The sequence below is a fragment of the Phaenicophaeus curvirostris genome, chromosome Z, assembly GCF_032191515.1.
Source record: "Phaenicophaeus curvirostris isolate KB17595 chromosome Z, BPBGC_Pcur_1.0, whole genome shotgun sequence".
Lineage (NCBI taxonomy): Eukaryota > Metazoa > Chordata > Aves > Cuculiformes > Cuculidae > Phaenicophaeus > Phaenicophaeus curvirostris.
In genome coordinates, this window is record NC_091431.1 from 66,392,877 (window position 1) to 66,415,801 (window position 22,925).

General features: G+C 48.1%; 2 protein-coding genes across 6 annotated transcripts in view; one reads left to right on the forward strand and one right to left on the reverse strand.

Annotated features, from left to right (window-relative positions):
• The window catches only part of PIGO (phosphatidylinositol glycan anchor biosynthesis class O), a 389,616-nt gene that overhangs the window by 299,591 nt on the left and 67,100 nt on the right, over positions 1-22,925 (forward strand). The window lies entirely within an intron of this gene.
• CNTFR (ciliary neurotrophic factor receptor) overlaps positions 1-22,925 on the reverse strand; it is a 467,758-nt gene that overhangs the window by 59,335 nt on the left and 385,498 nt on the right. For 3 of the 4 annotated variants that reach the window (XM_069880946.1, XM_069880944.1, XM_069880945.1), the window contains exon 3: positions 2,064-2,288. In XM_069880946.1, coding sequence (XP_069737047.1) covers positions 2,064-2,288 — 225 coding nt within the window. Of the gene's footprint in view, positions 1-2,063; positions 2,295-22,925 lie in introns of all 4 variants that reach the window. The other variant, XM_069880943.1, reaches the window with a different exon arrangement.

Sequence of the window (22,925 nt, forward strand, 5' to 3'; positions counted from 1 at the left end):
GGCCTGTTTTCATTTAACTTCCCATGATATTAAAATGAAATGAGTCCAAGATCCCTTAAATCCCAGGTCTGGGCTCTCAGTGTACTCAGATACAGCAGGGATGCAACCACAAGGGCTAAGCTGCAAAACTCCTGCAAGCTGCCCATCTCCACCTCCACCTCCATCCCCTCCTGGGATGCTCCCAAACTCACTCCTTTGCAGCAGACTGTGTCCCTCCAGGGAATCAGTCATGCCCTGCAGAGACAGAAAAGTTGAGAGGAGGGTGCAGGCAGGGGCTGGAGGTTGTAGCACTGTAAAAAGAAACCTTGCAGAGAACACTAAATTAAAATCCAGGCAATTAAATTAATTACCACTAAAAGCAAGCATCTCACCTGATTAGTTCCTTGCATACTTAATTGCATTAAAACCACCGGGCATTCACTTATTTATTCGTTGTCCTCTCTCCCAGGGCTGGTAGCCCCTGCAGTGTCCAACCAGGCTCCTCATCTGCCCAGAACTTAGGGGAACTGTGAGCCTCCAGCAAATGGGAACACACGGTAATAGGAAACAACAGGATTTGGGCTCTAACACTGAGCAATCCCCATGGGTCCCTGAGTGGATTGCCAGGGATTACTATTAGTAAGGTGCTTAGCAGATGGAACAGCCATTGCAAAGTCACAGCGATGCCACAGCTGCAGAGGAGGCAGTTAGAGGCTACAGGCTCCTCCTCCATCCCCTTGTCTTCTCCTGACCTGGGCTGCAGCCCACCATTCATTGGTACGGCCTGGGGCTTCTCCTGAGATGAGAACCAGCAAGTATGTGCCTAAGCAGAGGAGCTGCAAAGCCTCCTCTCGCTGCCCACACTGCAGCCAGCTCCTGCTTTTCCTGCCTCCAAAATATCTGTGGACACTTCCTCAACCTCACAGCACGTTTGAGAGGCTCTTGACTCATCTGCCACTACCTTTTTGTCTGTCATGCACCCAACCTCAACACTTATTCACTGCTGTTCCCTCTGCCCTACACCATCTGCTCCTCCCTTGCCTGCTACTCATAATGCCTTTCAACTTCTTCCAGCACCCCTAACTCCTTGGCCCAGATGCCAGGAACTCTCCCAGCAGACCCTAAACCGTTAGTCTGACACCATGGAGCACCCCTGCAACTTTAATTTCTTCAGTTTGACCTACAGGTACAGTGAGCTCCTCCTGCCTGATTTGCAGGGCTTCCTCAGGCAATGGCTGATCCTCCTGCAACCCTCTGCCCCTGGAGCATGGTCTAGGATGGAAATGCCACCCTGGCTCTGATGCAAGGTGCAGAAGGTGGAACAAGGAGCAGAGAAAGGCTTTGCTGTGTTCTCCAAACCTAGGTCACCCGCATGATGCATCCCCAGCTGGTGTGGCTCCCAGCTGGTGTCTCACAGCATCCTCCACAGCAGTTACATTCCCACAGCTAGCTACACTGGCTGGTGCTCCCAGACACCCACCGCTGCAGACATCATACTGCAAAACACACAGTTGCTATCATCTGTACAAATACAGCAGCCCACCAAACACATAGCTGCTATCAGCTCTCAGCATCATGTGAAATATAGCACAACTCTTATCTCCCACGTTGAGACCCATGAATCAGTGCACCTCCTCCTTACGACATGTTAAAACTCTGGGAAATGTGCATATGTCCTCCAAGACGCGTGTACACAGGGACTCTCAAATACACAGCACCTTTTGGCTGCTGCTTTGAAACAACTGTATTGCAGTAATACTGGCCAGGATTTCTCCTTCCCAGGTGCAATCCCTTCTGACAGCTCAGCCTCAGCTCTTTACACCTGTACAGATAGAGAAGCAACATCCCTTCCCAAATTATTCCTGGGATATCATTTAATCTACCAGCTTGGATGCAAAGTCTGTGGCAGGAGACTGATTCCAGCAACCTGCTGCTGGGGTTAGCATGCCACAGTGAGCTTGTATGGTGGGGTACTGCAGGTAACTGTATGGAATGTAAAGAGGGGCTGGTATGGCAGGAGGGGCTGTGAGGAGTCAGTTTGGGAAGGCTCTGCCTTCCTCAATGTCACACGCTAGGATACTCACTTCCCACCCTCAGGTAGGTCTGGTATTTGAGGTGCCAGGAGGAGCCTTCATAGCAGGAATACAGGCCAATCTGCGTTAGATCGACTTTCTTCAGGATCAGGTAGGATCCATTCAGGTGGGACTCATCAATGTCGGTGCCATTGGCAGTCCAGGTCACAGCTGCATCCCAGTCCATGGAGCCACACTTCATGGTCACATCCGCACCTACCCGCTCATACTGGATGTGGCTGTCTGTGGGGACAAGAGGAGAAAAACAGATGAGTTCAGAGCCCAGGCTTTTCTCCCAGCCAGGGCTGCCTTGGAAATAGCATCCTAGCATCACTGGTATAAGAAGTGAAGGAAGGACTGGGGCATGGGCTGACACTGTGTTGGTGGCCAGGTTCTCCTCCTGCCCTGAGAAGGATTTATTTTAACCTTAGACCAGAGCAGACCAACTGGCAAAGACCAGTACACATGGACCATCTCCATGCCTCCACCTCACAGGATGATTTCCTCTGACCTTTACCTAGGAGGAGACATATGTGGGATGCATGTATGGCTCACCAGCCAAATGCCCCACAGCACAGCCAGATGCTCACAACAGCAAGTCATTGCCACTCCTGTATCTACATGAATTGTTGCAGGATGCAAACCAAATGCACACATCAGAAATTCCGAGTAGAGAGGTGAAAGAGCCTAAGGCCTTGTAATCAGCAAACTCAAGTTATTCACTAGTGGAGGTGGGAAGCAGGCAGCTGCTTTTGCAATTCCCTGCCTAGGAAATCAGGTAGGAGGACTGCAACCTAACCACACCAAGCTTTTGAAAGAGGCAGCTGCTCAGTCCATGCTACACTGTTCGTCTCCCAGCCAGGCTTTTCTTCTCTCTTTGCAATAATGTGATGCCTTGCTGGGCCATTTGGTTTAGCAACTTCAGAGTGGGGCAATACAGCTCATTGGGCACCAGCTGCTTAATTGAATTTTCTCAGGTTTCTGGACAGGAGTTGAGCTGACATTCATTAATGATCCGTAGCAACTGAATCTTTCCTGTGTTGCTACACTGGCTGTGCTGAGCTGCATGTGGCAAGGATAAAACTGTATATATGTGTGTGTGCGTGTATGTGTGTGTGTGCGTATGCCACAGGGTGAAGCATAACAGGGGATAGGCAGAAGTTGAGGCTCCTTCAAGTCTTCATCAAGCTTTTGTGCACAGACACGGCTGTTTAGTTCTCAAAATACTCCTCAGTTTCAAAAACATATTTGACAAGGTGTGTCCCAAGGAAACCAAGCAGCCCTGACACACAAGGAAAGTCCTTGCAAGAATTTATACCAGCTAAAGGTCAGGAGACCAAAGGTCTCACAGTCAGATGTAGCAGTAGAATGACGTCACTGATGGATATAAAGAGAAATCAGAGGTGAACGAGAGCTGCCCAGCACCGTTGTAACTTGCAGGGAAAAGGAGGTTGAGGCAGTGAGGAGACAGCATGATGGTGAAGTTGTCAAGGTAGCCAAATTAGAACTGCGTGAAAAAATATTGTGGAAGGACATGCCAGTACAGACTCACCAGGCAGTAACACAGATAAATGCACAGGGAAAATCAAGCCTTGCTTCCCCTACCACTCATGGCTCCAAGTGAGTTGCAGCCTCCATGGAAACATATCTTGGAGTAACCATGCTCACTTCCCTGAAAACATCAGCCCAGTGGTGACTGAAAATGCAAACCCAATCCTAGGATTCATTCAGAAATAGACCAAGAAGAAAATGGAAAACACTGTACCCCGAAATCCACACACGAATCTGTCCTTGTGCCATTAGGAGCATAGTTCAGCTGAAAACAGAGTGAAGAGAGGAAATGGGGAAGAGCAAAGGCTGGAAACAGCTCCCTTGTAAGGATGGCTTAGCAGGCTCAATCCCTTCATCCGTAAAAGGACACAACCAAACAGAGATGTGATGGACACCCAAGCAATGATGAGTGACATGGAGAGGACAGAGAAAGACTACTTGCTTCTTCTCCTAATAAAATAATTAAGGAGAAGCAAATGAAAACAAGCAACAGAAAGTGCTTTTTCACACAAAGTGTGATTAAATTACAGAAACCCATGACCATCAGATGCCGTGGATGTCAACATTTTAGGGAAAGTAGTGATTAAGTGAATCCATAGCAGAAAATACTACTCAGGGCCATAAAACACTGAGCTGCCTGGTGACCATAAAGAGGCTGCAGGCATCTCATGGTGGGGAGGGACAGAAGAAGCACCTTCAGTGCTTGTTCTCTTTGTTTCTCCCTCTCTAGACATCAGCTCCTGGGTCCTATTCATAGATGGGAGCACACGGGTACAATCCAGCCATTCCTTGGGTAAAAGCCTACAGCCTGAGTCCATCTGCAAAGGAGAGAGCCCCAAAGTGAAGCTGATCCTAGGGAGATCCTTGAAGGTCTGTGTCCTCCTGCAGTCTGTCAAGACACTTACTTCAAGCAAGGAAGCAGAACCTTTGGGGATGCTATCCTTTCTTGGAAAAGGGGTGCTAAGAACAAAGAAAAATTGGGTTGTAGTGATTAAGATGCTTGTGAGATGCCTTAGAATCACCTCAGACACTAACCAAGTGCAGCAACCTTTGAGAAATTGCACTGATCACACAGACTGTTTCAAGTGTTTTAAAAAAGTTTAGAGCATATATTGACAGGCAGAAAGAAAGGAGAATATCTAAGCCAAGACATCTGTGTGAGGAGGGGTAGCTGGAATGAGCCCAGAAAAACAGAGACAGGCAGAAGTATGGAAGAAGATGGATGAGTAGACAGAAGAATGAATGCATGTGATTGTAGACAGATGGACAGCTGGCTGGTTGGGCACAGACAGGACAGAGGGAAGTATATCAGCGAATCACTAGGTTGGAAAAGACCTCCAGGATCATCGAGTCCAACCATTCCTATCAACTAGTAAACCACGTCCCCAGGCATCTCAGCTACCTGTCTTTTAAATACCTAAAGAGAAGGTGACTCAACTACCTCCCTGGGCAGCCTGTTCCAGTGCCCAATGATACTTTCCATGAAAAATGTTTTTCTGATGTCCAGCCTGAACCTCTCCTGGTTGAGCTTGAGGCCATTCCCTCTCATCCTTTCCCTGTCACTTGGGAGAAGAGGCCAGCACCCTCCTCTCCACAATCTCCTTTCAGGTAGTTATAGAGAGCAATGAGGTCTCCCCTCAGCCTCCTCTTCTCCAGGCGAAACAACCCCAGCTCCCTCAGCTGTTCCTCATAAGGCCTGTTCTCCAGCCCCTTCACCAGCTTCATTGCTCTTCTCTGGACTTGCTCCAGAGCCTCAACATCCTTTTTGTAGCAAGGGGCCCAGAACCGAACACAGTATAATATATATATGATAAAGAGGAAAGGATGGGTAACTATGCAAGTGGATGGATGGATGGATGGATGGACGGATGGACGGATGGGCGGGCATATATGTGGATGCACAGATGTATAAGAGGATGGAGGGTTAAGTGTATAAGCAGCTGGTTGGCTGACAGCCTATGTGGATGGAGGGATGGGCAGACAGATGGGTGGGTTGGTGGAAGGAGGGATGAAAGGATCAATGAACAGCAATTGGGTTGGGTGGATGTTTGGCTGCTTGAATGGCTGTGGAGATGGATAGATAGATGAATGGCTGGCTGGCTGGCTGGCTGGCTGGCTGGCTGGCTGGATGGATGGATGGATGGATGGATGGATAGATGGATGGACGGATGGCTGGCTAGGTGGACAGATGACTAGGCAAATGGGTGGATGAATAGAAAACAGAGACAAAGTGAGAGTCCCAGCACCTTACTCAAGATCTCCTCTACTTTCTTCTGTTGCATAATGTAAAGACATTTTCTCTTCCCCTTTCCTGCTAGTTCACAAAACGCCATTGACTATCCTGGCCTTCCTCTTGGAGACCTGCTTGTCAGACACACTGGAGACACTGCACCACCAGCTTTGCATGGAGAAAGGCTTGTTGCAGCAACAGATGCACAGACCTGCCTGGCTTGACTTGCTTCTACCCGCCCAGTGCTGAGCTCTGATTCTCAGACTGTGGCTGAGACCTTGTCTGTAGGTGGTGGTGGCAGAATTAAGCTGGAAAGGGGGAAAAGGCACCATAAATTATTTCTTATTTGGCCCTAAACACAGTGCAAATACATTGGCACTTATCCAGCAAGGCTGAGGGAGGCATTCCTGGAAGACAGGTCTTTGAAAGCAATGCTGCTTTCCAAGGCAATGATTTAAGGCCCTTGATGAAGAAGAAACCCAAAGCACAGCTTCAGAGGAGGTGTTTCTCCTACTTGGGGTTGCTGAGGCTCTTACTCAGGTCCCCACATCCCTCCTCTCCATGTCGAGCATAGGGGTCCAAAGCATACCACCATGTGAACACTTGGCAGCTCCACTAGCAGGTGTCACCTCCTTTTGGGAAGAGGCACCATGGGAACAGCCTCTGCCCACTAAGATGGAGCAGCCGTATCTTGTGCTGCAGACATCAGTTCTGCTTTAGAATGCCGATGGACAAGGGTGAACAGAGCTTTTATTGTCAGCCTCCACTTTGTGTGGGCTGGGTAGGGGCAAGACCCCAGAGCCCACCCAGAGCCTCATGGCTTTCTCAAAGCAGGCAAAGGAGGGTGGTTTGTCTTCCCTCCTGGTCATCACATCACCGGTAACATAGGATTGAAGCCTGAGATGGTGCTTGTGCTGCAAGGCCAGCCATTCTGGAGGGATGTTTACCAATGACATAGATAGAACAAGGGCCAACAGGCAGGGATTGCAGCTCAAGAGGTTTGAGCTGGACATAGAGGAAAATTTGTTCTCCAGAAGAGTGGTGGAGCCCTGGGACATGTACCTAGAGAGAGGGAATATCTTCATCCTTGGAGGTTGTCAGAGCTCTTTTTATAAAACCATGGCCTACTGTTGGGGACAGTCCTCTTCTGAGTGGGACATTGAACTGGACACCTCACAAAGATCACTGCTGTGATCACTAGCTAGAAGTAAACCTTAAGAGAACCTGCCCTCCCTGCACCATCCTTGTTCTCCAGAGTATGCTGCTTTTTGGGTCAGGAGATGGCATGAGGGTAAAGCACACACAATGGAGAGGCTACAATGGTGCACCCCAGCCAGCAACAAGCCTCTAAGTATTCAGCCTCCCCAAGGACCACATCCTTTGCTGCAGCACGGAACCAGCCAGGCCCAGCAGGACTTATGGCAGAAAGTCCCAGAGCTGGAGAAGAGTCTTGTTGATCCTTGATAACAAAGGCAGAAATTGTGGCTTTACCCACAGCCCTGCAAAGCTGCAGCAGAGAGATCATCAGAGCTGCTTTGTGGGACAGATACACATAGCTCCCAGCAGTGGACCTGGGGTAGCTTGGTGAAGTGAGCTGTGAGCTCCTTTGCTGCCCTCCTAGTGAAGGTAAGTGACAATTTGACAGCGTGATCTACGCAGCTGCAATAAAACAGGGACAAATGGGCCACCAGACCAGTGGAGAGACACAGAGGGAAGATGAGATGAAGCGGTTGAGATGTGGGGCCTGTGGGAATGCATTTGATGCTTCCCAAAACAATCCCACTCAGTTGGAGCTCCTTAAAAGAACTGTCATCATCACCTTCCTTCCTAATGAATCTTAACCTGCATCAAGACTGCAATATTAACACAGGGGAACCATGTAAACACAAGGGCTGCCCTGGCATGTGCTGTACTGGAAAGGAGCAGAACTCCTCTCTGGACCTTCCTTCAGTCCCAGCATCTCTACTGACTGCTCCCCCTTTGCGCCTGCTGAGGATCTGACTCTGCAGGGTTGGCAGCTGCTAGGGTAGGCGTGCTGCTGAGCACTGCCCTGTGCAGCACACATGTATTCTGAGCCACACCATGAATTTAGCCACAGGGATGTGTGCCCAGATGCCCAAGGGGTCATTTGAACATGGAGCAGAGGAAGCGGAAAACATAGTTTGCATTCCCAGCGCCTGCACTTACCGCAGCCTCTGAATGGGGCTCTTTGTGCCAGGGCCCTTTGTAAGCCAACCTCCAGCACGCACTTGCGGGGCCAAAACTGCTCTTGCCATCACAGCTATTTGCAGGCAGATGGGGCAAACCTTTCCCTCCAGAGCCCCCTGCCCAAATGTACCATAGGGTTGTGGCTGGTGAAAGCAGAGCAAGAGCTAAAGGAAGGCACCAAAGCACCTTGGGGGAAAGACACAAGCACTCTTCTCCTCTGCAGGATGTGCAGCCTTTGCCTCTGCCCGCCTTTTGCAAATGGGGAAACTGAGGCAATGAGAAAGGATGTATACCCCTTCCTCTGACAAGTTGTGAAGCATTTTTGCAGTGGGACCAAGAAGTGCATACACACCTTTGGACAGAGAGGCCTTTATGTCACCCTGTTAGACTTCTACTTCCCTCCTACAGCTAAGCAACTAGCTACAAACTATCATCTCAGAGGCTAATTAGCTTTCTGTGTATGTATTCATGAATTATACTTTTAGTACTCACACAGTGCTGGAGCTATGCCAAGAAGTTTCTAAGCAGATAAACCAGCAAGGTCTTGCACCCTGCAACTTTCTGTGGTAAATGAGATGAATAAGCCCATGGGAGACATATGGGGAGTTACGGAGAGTGAGGAAGACAAGAGGAAAGAGAGGTGGCTTGGCCATCTCCTCTCTGGAGGAGGTGATGTTCTTGGCCTTCTCCAGTCATTGGATAGAGTGGCAGCACAACCCTGTGGCTTCTCTCTTGCTCCACCACCCACACTGGCTGGCCTGAGCATCACCTACATGTCCTAACGACGCCAGTGACTCCACTTCCACCTGCAGTTTCACAGTACTGAGGTCTGCCCTTCTTGAGATGTAACAGCCTTTGGCACCAGAGAGGGTTCCCCATCACCAGCTTTCCAAAGCACACCCCATCTCTGACCTCCATACATCTATTACCTTCAGTGCTGCTTGGTCTTTGGAGAGCTTTTGTTGCCAGCAGAAATGTTCCCTTCAAGGAGGAATTTCATGCTCAAGGAGGCAGTTATTCCACAAGTGATTTAAAACTAGATACATCTTTGAAAGGAAACAGGCGTAATTAAGTGTTATCGATGTAGCCAAAGATATGGACTGTTCCAAGTTAATTTTGTCCATTAATGAAGAATTGCAGCAAGCAAAGCCCACGTTTGTTTGCTCTGCTTTGGTAAATCCCTGGAGTCAGCAGCTTTGCTCTCCTGACAAGAAAAAATAATTAGCAAGAAACTTTAATTAAGAGATAACAGATGGGTGCTAAAGGACTTGTACTCCATCACTTCACGATAGCCTGGAAGCAGACCTTGATTTTCTTCAGGGGTGTTGTAATTGAGGCACTTTTCCCCCTCCAACATGCTTAGCTTGGGCAAGCTCCAGGACAGGAGAGCCTTTTCTCTCAACCTGGACATGATCACAAAATGTCCTCCTATGAGGGTCAGGAAAGACCCACTGCCCCTGAGGAAACGCTCCTCCAGTTTTCCAGCAGCCTGACCTCCCACCACTGCTCTGCAGCTAAGCACAGCTCCTTCTGCAGCTACACCCCAAACCCAGCTGTCACTGTCCATTGTGGGGTTAGAAAGGGCTTCACGTCTCTTCTAGCGGCTCATATGCAAGAGGCTGATGCTTATTCCATGTAACTTAATGCAATGGGACTTCCTGAGGATGAAGGGATGCTTTTGCAGTCAGAAATGTCATTGTTACAAATGATAACCCATGCCACAGGCTCCCTCCTGGATCTGATGGCCCAGCAGTGGGCAGGTGCGATGTCTGCTCTGCTGTTGGCTGGGAATGCTGTCCCCAGGAGCGAGCTGCAAGCAGCACAGTTGGAATGGTGGCACTTGCATGTCTGGTACATAAAGTCCAACAAGGCTATGCAGCAGTGGGGCACCAACACCCTCTTGGGGAGAAATGCCGTGCTAAACCCAGCAGGAAACCACAGAACAGAGATCCACCACTGGAAGCAGAAGCAACAGAAACTTGCAGCAGAAGTAACAGCTAAATCCTTGCTGCAGCACTGGCTCAGCCCCCAGGAATGTGGCAACCCCCCATGACTTGTGGGCTGTGGTCCCACACTACGCTCTCACTGGAAGACATGGTAGCAAGACAGGGGAACCTGCATGAACAGATGAGTAGTGTCAGCATCAATTTTCTGCCTGTATCACATCATCAGACTGGCTGAACCAATGGCTTTGGTCCTGTCTGAGAGGGCAGAATGTGCCCTCCCTTTGCCAGGACAAGACTGATATGTCCAGGTCTCATACTGAATGCTGTTGGGCTGGTAATCTTGGGGTTTTTTTTGTTTTTTTTTTTTTTTTTTGCAGGAGACTTTGCTCTTGCAGCCTAGGAGGGGAACCTAAACTTGTGTGCTTTTTTTTTCCCCAGCAGAAGGTCTTGTAAGACCTTCCCCTGGATGACCAGCTCTTCTGGTCCAAAAAGACCTGTGTCCTGGAAATCCAAGTGCTCTCTATACTAGGACAGGCTTACCTATGATACCATTTTCATCCTAAGATGAAGGGAATGCTGGATGGGACCTTGCCTACTTGGCTTCCTTGTGAAGTCAACTTGAGACGACTCATCCTGAAGAAGAGCAGTTGCTTGGTGAAGCTGGAACTCCTCCAACCCCCTGCAGGTACATTGTGTCTGCCCCAGCATGTGAGGTGGTATGATGTGGAGTGAAAGATGCTGGAAGACCAGAGGGAGATGAATGGCACTAACAGGAACTAGCACACAGCAGAAAAATCCCACCAATATCCTCCAAGCTGGACTTGCTTGAGTCTTCGCCCTTGGCTGCCAGGTGACTGTTGTTAGCACCATGGATGAATTAAGGGCTTGTTTTCTCATCCTGCTTTTTCATGCAGACAGGACAAATAACTCTAGGCCACAAAAGAGTGCTTAGATCAGGCTTTTCAACGCCGTTTAAGGAGAAATCAATACAATTCAGAATTAGGTGCCCAAATCACAGCCATAAACACAAGAAAAACTCATTGTGGTCCAGAACAGTGAGAAGACGCCTGTATTTACTGAGCTTTGGAGACGGGGGGGCTGTGCTGGATAGAGACATCAGGGTGCCTCACACCCCACTGAACATAACCTTTTAAGCCTGATGCACAACATGCACATCTCCATTGCTGTTTACTGATGCCCATGCACCCACCCTCAAATAACAGCAAATACATCAGGGGTGACAGCTATTTGTTCACATAATAACTCAGCTCCCGCTTCACCCCACTCAAGGCTGTGGATTAGCATCAGGCATTGTGCAGTATTTTTTTTATTAGCAAAGAATTATGGAAGTCAGAGGCGTAAAAGACCTGTTGGGTCCCACTCAGTCCATCCTCCTTCTGCCAAGACAGTATTGGTCCCTGCAGCGTATTTACTATTTCTCCGGTCTAATTTTACATACTGTACAATCTGTGCAGTGCCAAGTTACGATCCCTGTGTGAGAAGCAGAGCTCTCAATTTCCAGGCTCTTGGGTGTGTAAAATCACAACCGCAATGTTAAATTAACTTTTTTTTCCCCTTGCATTTAATCATTTAATAGCTCTAAAATTCAGCCCCTCAGGCTCTTTCTGTCTGTCTGTTGGCTTGGGTTTTGCCTGCTGTAGGCCAGTGGCTTGTCACTTACAGATGTAATGCTCACACCCCTGGGTGGATCGGCAGCAGCTGGGCTTGAAGCTGCGACCACTGCAACTTAACACATGAACGTCTTCATTCTGACAATGGAAAAACTCCTCTGCTTTCCTAACCACTGGTACAGGAGGTTCACCTCCTCTTGACGACCTGACTCAAGCAAGGCGGAGGCACAGGGACACTGCAAACGGGCTAGGACATAAAAGCACTATCCACACTAGATTTAGAAATCAAAACAGGGGTGCAACCTGCAGCACCAAGACATGGGGGAACAGGGCAGCACCAATGGATTCCCAGTAATGTCCTGTGCCCAGGAAGTCCCAACAGGAACACTAATAGTTTTTTCTCCATCCGTATATCCACTAGATGTTAGACCCTAGGACTTCCTTCTTCCCAAGAAAGGATTTCTCCCTCCTGCACCAACACCAAGACTTCCTTTGTACACACGGCTGTGGGATAACAGAGGAACTGAGCTGCTGCCAGCACAGTGCAGGAAACTCAGGGTGGGAAGAACATAAGTTGATAAAATAAGAAGCATTTTCCCAAGTAACTTTTTTTAGTTTTACTCAGTCACTATCACTTTCTTCTTCGAATAACATTTGCACTTCGGGAGCCTGGTGATGATTTCAAAGCAATATTAATAATAAGGCAGCATTTACTCTGTCTATCAGAGTAATTAAGCCAAGGCCTAGGGATTTGCCTCAATAATAAAAAGATATTATGTTTGCATTTCATACCTTTCACTCCGAAGGATCCTCAAGCAAAGCCAGCCCTAGAAACTATAACCGGTGTGTGCTGGGCCATGGCACAGCTGTGGAGCTGCACTCCAACAGCCATACAGAGCATCTGCTGGGTGCAAGAACCTCCAGAGTAAAAGACAGCAACAAATCAGACACACAGCATATTGCAGAGAGCATTACTTCCACCAAAGACATAAAAATAAATCCTTAAGTGTAGCTAAAGGGGCATTGCAGATCAGGGCAAGACCTTGGTACAGAGCTCCTAGCTCCTGAGCTTGGTTCCTCAGCAGAGCTTGGAAGCAGGCTCCAGCAAGAAGATTAATGAAGTTGGGTCTCTGGTTATGGCCTGAAAGGTATATCTAGGCCATGGATGACACAACTGCAGAATCATGCTCCCCATATGGTTTCTGAACAACTCAAAGAGCATGTGTACATGACAGCAGAAGACTGCAAGCCTATGATGCCTTGGGGCATTCTGACAGAGCCTGTGCACAATTTCTAGTTCAGATGTCCACATATCCCTGCAAAGCACAATGCAGAAGCTCACTGGAGGTCATACCAAGGTCATACCACCTCTGAAAAGAAAGCCTTAAGATGGTAAGCAGGGAGCTTTCAGCTGTGTTTCCCGTTCCTGGCAGTAGCACAGCACTTTCAAAGGAGGGTGCGTGCAACTCCTCAGAGGGTTGAACTAAGCCAGGCCCTGTCTGGCCCTGATCACTTGTTGGTGCCTTGAAGCACCAGTGCCCAGCATCTTTTCTGCATCCCCTGAAGATGCTCTTCATTAAGCAGTTGTTCATTTCCAAGTGTCTCCCACTGCCTGGCTGGTGGCAGAGGTTCCTGGGCTTATCATGCAGAGACCGTAACAACCATGCCATAATTTCTATTTGGTGTTGGCTGCTTCTCTGTTTCTGAAAACATCTACTACATAGAGCCTTTCCTGCTCTTCTACCCACAGCTATTCCTTCTCTGTACTGCTTTTATTGCCATCCCTCTGACTTAACTCTCAAAAGCAGAAAGCAGCACTCCTTTCAGGCCCTGTGGAATGGGAGCCTGCCTTTGAGAGCACCTCCTAACGCCCAATTATTGATGCTGCTGCTGTTTCAGAGAGCCCTCAAGTTAGTGGGATTTTTTTCTTCCCTTTGTTGAGGATGATGAGCAAATGTTAGTTCAGAAGCAGACATTCATTCAGTGTGATTTGAACTAATTGCCCATTATTTCCTACATTTCAACACTTAAAAGCTTCAAGTGTCTTATTGCAAAACAACAGCTAAAAGGCCAGTTATGTTCATTGACTGAAGTACAAATAAAGTACCTATCTCTCTGGAGAGCTCTTGGGTTCTAAGCAGAAGATTTTAGGGAAGTGTATTTTCTGAAAGTAAGATCATACAGAAGCTCACGACGTCTGCAGCTCCAGTTATCTAAAGGCACCATTGAATTACAACTATTATTAGCAGAAGAGATGCTTGAATTCTGGAATTTCTGCAACACGTTTTGAATTCAGGTTCTGAAGTATTTAAAGGACTTGAGAAAATATCTTTGGCTCCAAGTCAGCAAAGCACTTAGGCAAGCCCTTAACTTTCGGCATGTGCTTAAGCACCTTGCTGACTTGGGGCTTTTGACCCCGGCAAAAAGAAAGAAAAGAAGAAAGAAAAGCCAAAGGAAAAAGTTCTAGTGTGCATGGAAATCTCCAGGCAAGATGAAATAATATGGGAATCTCTTCTGGAAAGCAAGAAAACAAAAAATAATAATGACGTGTTTTAAAATTAAACACTAGAGGAAGCGTTCTGCAGAGGGGAGAAAGACTCTCAGAACAAATGGAGTATTTCAATGTAGCCTAACACCCACTTTACTCTCCTGTCTCTTCAGCATGCTGAAATTATTTATTACTAAAAAAAACCCACCCCAGCCTTAAAATCTGCTCCCCCCCTCCCACTTCCAAACTAAATGTGATGGGAGAGAGAAAAATCTTGGCTTCGACAGTGGAAAAACATCTCTGAAATGAGTCGGCTGTGTGAGGCTGTCTCCATCAGGAGGGAGGAAGAGGAGAAGGGATGAGGGAGTGAATGGTAGAAAGGAGGAGGAAATTACCCACAGGCAGGAGCCTGCAAACAACTGCACATGCTGCCTGTGGGAGGGGGGAATACGAGAAAGTCCATAAGGAGAGAAAATCAATGTAAATCTATGCACGCAAGCATGGAAAGCAGTTAGAGGCAGCAAGCAGCACTTCCCCTTCCTCCAGCTTGAGGACATGAATAGAAAACAAACTGAAGCGGAGCAAAAAGTGGACGTTGTGCAGCCCACCCAGGGAGAAACAGCGACTGGGAGCGCGGCTGCCTGTGTGGGAATGGGCTACAGGAGATGCTTCAGCTCTTTTGGGATTAGGCACTCGCAGCATCCCGGCTTCTCTGGTATGGCCAGGGCACCCTGCTCAGGATGCCAGGATGCCATCCAGTTGGAAACATTGGGTAAATGTCAAAAATTCCAAAAATTGTCCTTTAAAGAGAGAACAAAAGGAAAGGAAAAAAGGAAAGAAAAAAAAAAGGGAAGGTTCTTTTCTTCTAAGTAACCCAAAAGGCTTCATGTCTTTCAAGGTTTTATTCAAAAATGCCCCACTGTAGTGTACAAAAGGCTTTGTAACCCCCTTTTTTGGGCGGGAGGGGTAGCCAATTTAAAGTGAAACATCCATCCAAAGCCGCCAAAAAGGTATATTACAGCCCTTCCCCTCATCCCCTGCAGCCTGGAGAAAAGGAGGCTGAGGCGAGACCTTATCACTGTCTACAACTCCCTGAAAGGAGGCAAGGTGGTTGTTGGTGTCTTGGAGGTGGGTGTTGATCTCTTTGATTGAGTGACAGTCAATAGGATGAGAGGGAACAGCCTCAAGCTTCCAGGGGAGGTTCAGATTGGACATTAGGAAACATTTCTTCACAAAAAGGGTTATCCAGCACTGGAACAACTGCTCAGGGAGGCGCTTGAGTCACCACCCCTGGAGGTATTTAAAAGATGGGTAGACAAAGTGCTTAGGGATATGATTGAGTATTGGACAGGTATGGTTGGGCTCAATGATCTCAAAGGTCTTTTCCAACCTAATGATTCTATGATTCTCCTTTTTTCCCACCCCTTGACAGAGAAATACGATTTTGTAAAACATTCAGATGTTGATGGGACTTCACTTTCCAATGGAAAATGGATCCCTAGAGGATCTTTTCTGTCAGCTGTGCTCAGGACAGATTGGCAGCAAGCACTTTGCTTCCAAACAGACACATCCCTCATGGGAAATGCAGGATCCCAGTGCAAGGGATGGAGGCGGCCCTTCCCCAGCACTCATGCCACTGCATTGCCTGCAGCTCTCCAGGCACCCTGTCACCCACTGCTCTGTGACAGAGCCCCTGCAAATGGATGAGACAAACAAAGGCAGCATCATTCTCCCCATTTTACAGATGAAGCTGACATCCCTAAACCAGATTAAATGATGCTCCCCATCTTAAAGATGAAGCTGACATCCCCAAACCAGATTAAATGAGTGGCCCAAGGGAACATAAGCTAGTTTCTGATTTTTCTCCTCCTCTCTGATCCTATGGCACCTGATACATCAACACCAGGGTTTGTTTGGGGTTACCTCATTTGGGCTGGTGTCTTTTTATCCATCTTGAACCATAGTATGTCCCCTGAGATGCCTGCACTCGAATGCAGCAGTGGTGGCTTGCAGGGCTATAAGAAGAGTTCTGTAGCATACACCAGTGAATCCCCTTGAAGGAGCAAAGCAAAAAGCCTCCCATAAATACTGGTTACACTAAAACACTCCTCAGGGCTAAGCAAGTTAAGAAAAATGGCCCAAACTCACTGGAGGTAGGAAAACACAATTAAATCACCTAACAGCCTATATCCACTAATCCCTTGTGCTACTGGGCTTGACGTGAATGTCTTTGCCTGCTGACACATACCTCCCACCCTCCTTCCAGCCCTGGAAATACCTTTGCCAGTAGCCCAGCATGGGAGGGTAGGAGTGTGTGCATTCATGTTGTGTGGGGCATTAAGCTCCCAGCACACGGTCACAGCCTGAATGGGACCCCCTGGCAATGGGTTGTGCAAGGAAAAGCTCAGGAGCTGCTGGCCCAGGCCATGGCACAATATAAAGATGCTTGATGTTTGCGGGAGGGTTCAATATTCACCAGGCTGGGAGGCGTGTTTGAAAGATCATGCAATATGCTAAAAAAATTATGACATGCTGTAGGCTGCCCTTCACTGTCAGTAGTTCTCACTATGCTGTCTTCATTCTCTAGATGAGATTTAGGGCAGGATGAAGAATGTAATGGAATTAAATATGCCTACCTAAATCCTGAAGTTTTCCTTCTGGGTTTATATCCCAAAGCCACAGACTCATAAAACTTAGATTACTACATTGGAACAGACATCAAGGATCATCTGGACCAACCTTTCTTGGCAAAAGCATGGTCTAGACAAGATGGCCCAGCACACTGTCCAGTCAAATCTTAAAATGTTGGGGAATCCACCACTTCCCAGGGGAGATTATTCCAAAGGCCAATTGTTCTCATTGTGAAGTTCTCCCCTTCTGTCCAACTGGAATCTCTCCAGGAATAACTTCTACCCATTACCCCTCATCTTTTCCATGTGACTCCTTGTATAAAGGGCATCTCTATCTTCTTCGTAGCCACCCTTCAAATATTGGAACATGGTGATAAAGTCTCCCTTAAGCCTTCTTTTCTCAAGACTGAACAAACCCACTCTCTAATCCTTCCCTCACATGGCAGGCTTCCCAGTCCTTTGGTCATCATTGTGGCTCTTCTCTGGACCCTCTCCAGTGTGTCCATAGCTTTATAGTGGGGACCAAAATTGAACAGTATTCCAAGTGTGGCCTGGCAAGCACTGAATAAAGTGGGACAATGACTCCTCTGCCTCTGCTGGTGATGCTCTTGTTGATACACCCCATCATCCTGTTGGGTTTCTTTGCCATAGCAGCACTGTTCACCCATGTTGAGCTTGCTGTCCACCAGGACCCTCAGTGCCCCTTTGAGCTGCTTCCCAGATGGGTAGATCCCAGTCTGTCCTGGGTTATGTTTTCCCAGATGCAAGACCTTAACTTGTCCTTGCTGAACTTCACAGGGCTCTTGCTAGCCCACTCTTCCAGCCTGTCCAGGTCTTCCAGCAGGTTGGCTCTCCCTTCCAAAGTTTGGTATCATCATCAGACTTCATCAGAGTACCCTTGATCCCATCAATCAGATCACTTATGAAGATAAGTCCTACTCACGGATCAATAGAAAGATTCCCACAGACATCTCTCTGGAGCTGGGATTAAAATTGCAGAAATATGGAGAAAGAAATGCATTAGGGATACAAAATCCCATGGACTCACAGAACTCATTGGAAATTACATGCCCAGACTGCAGCAGGACGGACAATTTCATGTGCCTACGAAGATCATGGAACAGATCCTCCTAGAAGTTCTGCTAAAGCACATGGAGGACAGGGAAATGATCAGTGACAGCCAGCACGGCTTCACCAGGGGCAAGTCCTGTATGACCAACCTAGTGACTTTCTATGATGGAGTAACCACAGCAGTGGACACGGGAAAAACAGTGGCTATGATCTGCCTGGACTTCTGTAAAGCCTTTGGCATGGTCCCCCACAACATCCTTCTCTCTAAATTGGAGAGACATGGATTTGACGGGTGGACTGTTCGGTGGATAAGAAATTGGTTGGAAGATCATATTCAGGAAGTAGTGGCTCAACGTCCAGATGGAGATCCATGACAAGTGGTGTCCCCCAGGGGTCTGTACTGGGGCCAGTGCTGTTTAATATCTTCATCAATGATATTGACAGTGAGATGAGTGCACCCTCAGCAAGTTTGCAGATGACACCAAGCTGAGTGGTGCAGTTGCCACATTGGAAGGACGGGATATCATCCAGAGGGACCTAGACAAGCTGAAGAACTGGGTCTGTGCGAACTTCATGAGGTTCAACAAGGCCAGGTGCAAGGCCCTACACCTGGGTTGGGGCAATCTGTGGTTTCAATACAGGATGGGGGATGATATGATTGAGAGCAGCCCTGCAGAGAAGGACTTGGGGGTGTTGACTGATGAGAGGCTCGACACAAGCCAACAATGTGTGCTCACAAACCAGAAGGCCAACCGTATCCTGAGCTGCATCAAAAGAAGTGTGGCCAGCAGGTCGAGATTAAGGGCAATGATTCTGCCCCTCTATTCCTCTCTTGTGAGACCTCATCTGGAGTATTGTGTCCAATTCTGGAATCCTCAGCATAAGAAGGATATGGAGCTGTTGGAGCAGATCCAGAGGAGGGCTACAAAAATGATCAGGGGGCTGGAGCACTTTCCAGACTAGGACAGGCTGAAAGAGTTGGGCTTGTTCAGCTTGAAGAAGAGAAGTCTCTGAGGAGACCTTACAGCAACCTTCCAGTACATGAACAGGTCCTACAAGAAAGCTGGGGAGGGACTCTTTACAAAGGATTGTGGTTACAGGACCAGGGGCAATGTGTATAAACTGGAGAGGAGCAGATTTAGACGAAACATAAGGAAGAATTTCTTCACTATAAGAGTCGTGAGGCACTGGAACAGGTTGTCAAGGGAAGTTGTGTCTGCCCCAGCCCTGAAGGTGTTCAAGGCCATGTTGGATGGGACCTTGGGCAGCCTGACCTAGTGGGAAATATCCCTGCCCATCATGAGGTGGAGAGAACTAGATGATCTTTAAGATCCCTTCCAACAAAAACTATTCTATGATTTTACATGAAGGCATGGTTCATCAACAAAAAGAAAGGCTGATGCTGGGTGTCTTGCTCAGACAGAGTAGAAACCTCCGTTCTCAAGTGACTGATTCAACCCTCTCCAAAGTTCTTGGGGGACAAGGCACATCCCACCTCCTAAATATTACTTCTTGGTGTCCCAGGCATTGTAAAGCTCCTGCTGTACTTGGACAGGGAAGCTGGGAGCAAAGGAAGTACACAGAGGTCCCACATCTTGACGGATGAATCTCCTGATGGTGTGATGGACCCTGCACTGACTACATTGCCATGCAGCACCTTTGCCAAGGCTAAGTCAAGATAAGCCAGTATTAAGAATCAGAAAAAATAATAAGGGAAAAAACTCAACCCTGCATAAATGTACAAGCGGTTTGTTTGTTTGTTTGTTTGTTTGTTTTTAAAGTTACAATTTCAATTCCCATGTCATTACTATTCCCCTAGGATTTTCCTTTTTGTCTGCCCTGCTGCCATTGCAGCAGCTTTGTGACTTTCGAAGAGCACAGCCTGGCAGTGTGAAAATGGCCATGGTGATTATACTGTAACACCTCACTGCTTCCCTGAGCTGCAGCTCCCTCCTCCACTGTTGGAAGTGAAGTATGATCAATGCTAATTAATTATGGGCCAGAACCTGCCAACCACGGTCAAACTGAGTTCAATGATGTTTCTTGAATATTCAGGGCTCACTCTCCATAAAAGCGAGGATCAGCCTCCAGCAACTTCAGCTGAAAACAGCAAAAACTCATTTTGCAAACCAGGAGGGATGGACAGACATGTCAGTCTCAGATCTCAGAGCTGGAGGAGTCTCCTGCACAGAGGCAGATCTGGTGTAAATCAGCACAGTGCCATTAACAGGATGGGAAGGGCAGTATTGCAGCTTGAAGGCATTCCTAAAGGCTCTCTGTCAATAGGAAATACAGAGCTGGCACAGCTATTACATTCAACAAAGGCCAAGATGAGGATGCTTGTGATGGGTCCAGCAAGACAACCATCCTCCAAAAGCCAACAGGAGCAATACCCTTTCTCTTAGCACCCAAAAACCTGTGCCCTACAATGCAGGGAGAGGGTAAGGTAAGGGCTGGATGTTACTGGGTAAAGCTAAGCAAGCTCCCAGGGGCAAAGCCCTAGAGATAGCTGAGGCAGAGAAGAGTCCCAGTAAAGTGGATGGACTCCCAGAAGGAGTGCCAATGGGAACAGTGCTACAGCTCACCAGCACTTGTGATGGCCACAGCTGGGAGGCACCAGTGGGGATCCAGGTTCTTGAGCTGCCCTTCTCCTATGTCACACAGTGGGGATACTCACCCAAAGTTAAATACTGAGATAAGCACAGAGGCCAATTACCCTGTGCTTTCCACCACAAAGGTAAAACTCATTTTCAAGTCTGCTGAGTACAGGAACTTGGATGTAATTATCAGCCAGGTGCCTTGCTGCATCCCAGGTAATGCTACATCCCCTTCCAACAGCTGGAGTTCTGTGGGGCTCAGCAGCCCCTTTCCACTCCTGAGTAGTGTCACTGGTTTATTAGGCTTTGCTCCAAGCCTCTTCAGTTGTCTTAGAAGTCGGCATAAGTTGTGGAAGATCTCAAGGCTCCTAGTTATGGCCAGATATGGAGGCTTCCCACGGGAAGTCACAGGGAAAGGAGTAGTCTAACAGACATTTGCTTCTGGATTTAATGTGCACCCACTCCTGTGTGCCTCAGTTTCTCATCTGCACAGCATGCTCTCAGCTGGAGCAACCACACTGCAGTGCAGGCAAGCCACAGACACAGCAGAGTCTGATCTGCCAGGGGTTGTGGCTTGGCTGGAGTCAGAGGTTCTCTGTGACTCATCCTACGAAGTCTCAAGTTTATGGCTATGGCCGGAGACTTCCCTCAGGAGGAGTCCAGGCTCAGCTTACTGTCCTCCCTGAGAGCTAGTTTGCACATAAGCAATGTGGTGGTGAGCAGAGCTTTCTTTCCTGGCTGGAGAATATCTGTGCTTGGACGACTGTATGGATGTGGGGCTACCCGACTGGCCCCCAGCAGGAGACCCCTGTGCACATGGTCTCCATGATGCAGGTTCGCACTGGCCGCTGCTGTTGTAAGCCTGCCTTCCTGCTGCTCACAACCGGCTGGGTCTCTGATCCCCCCTTGTAGCCCTGTTACCTTCATGAGGGATGCTCAGCACTTCCTCAGCTCTGTTCCAGTTTGGACCCTGGGAGCAGCAGGTGTAGCCCCTTGAAAGCAGCACAGACCAGCAGAGTACAGAGAAGACTGCTCTCCAGAGAGCAAAAGCGTACTTTGGCATAGCAAAACATCCATTCTCCACCAGCAATCTGCCAGCACAAATGTGTTACCTAGCAGTATGCCCAATGCCTGGACATCAGAAATACATGCACATACATGCACACCTCATTACACTTTAGCAAATTCAGCAGGAATCAAGCAAGGCACGCTACACACTGCAGCTCTCCTTTAGCTTGGGCGTTCCAGTTAGCTCCTTGGTGTGATGCTGCTGGCTCCCTTCTGCCTCAAAGCACACAGCTCTTGGCTGGCAGAAATCCTCCAGGCTTCCAGCCTTGCAGGTCAATGTTTTTCAGAATTGGCTGTGCAGACCTCTAGCTGCTCTGCAACACTCCAGAATAAATAACTAAGAAGATCCCGCTTACTGCTGGATAGCTTAAATCTGCTAACAGGGATCTGCACTGGGGGAAATGCTTCAAGCTTTGTAAGCCGTAAAAGCTAGGAAGGTCGAGTGTGTTGAACCTGGAATGAAGGGCAATGCATGGCTCTGCCAGCTGTGTGCGCTCTACAGAAAGGCTCTACCCCATCCAGGGGGATTTTGCATCAGGAGGTGGAAGTGTCTTGCCCAGAGCTGTGGGACAGGGACTCACCCTGCACACAGATGTTTGCAATTGTTCAAGGAAGTTTTTAGTCCCTTCCCCTTGTCTCCTGAGCAGAGACAAAGGCTGTTCCACCCCCAGGTCACGAGTCACATACACAAAGCTCCTTCCCCAACACCAGTCTCTCCATGGCTTTAAGCAAAAGAAAGTGGTAAAATAAGGCTCCAGACTCCTCAGCCTCAAATAGCATCTGGTGACAGCTAAGCCTAAACAACAAACTTTCCCAGCAAATTCTATACCAAGAGATCAATGGTCCATATGGTGGACTAACACTTCTGTAACCCCTCCTGCCTCCATCACTGTCAGTTGCTGTGCAGTTTCACTTCACTTCTTCACCTGATTGGTCTTCCTGGAGCATTCACAAGGTGACACACCTCGCTTTTCCCCTCTGTAACGAGCCTGCCACAGTGCCTGCTCAATCCTTCATCTTCTCTTTTTCCTTTTAACATGCCACAATTACATTGCCTTCTCTGCACAGATCCACTCCATTTAGTTCCGCCCAAGACTGCTTATCCTGAAAGATGCTCTTTTCATCCACAGGACAGACAACACATCTTGCAAATTGTTCTCCTGTATAGTTTGTATGGTTCAGCATCTCCTACTCAGATGAGGAATCCGAGTATTAGGTATTTCCCATTGCACTAAAGCACAGTGCCTGCCCAGAGAAATTAACCCACCCAAAAGACTCTGATTATCAAGGTTTGTGCATATTGTGTCCCAACACCTGTACTCTCAAACATGCTTCATGGTTCCTTTGCTCTCTTCTCATCCTAGCATAATCTTCTCCCCAGAAAACAGAGCTGTATGTGTTTGGTTTCAGTGTCTCGCTCTGGGTGTGCTCCCATTATCCAGGGCTTTGCTTGG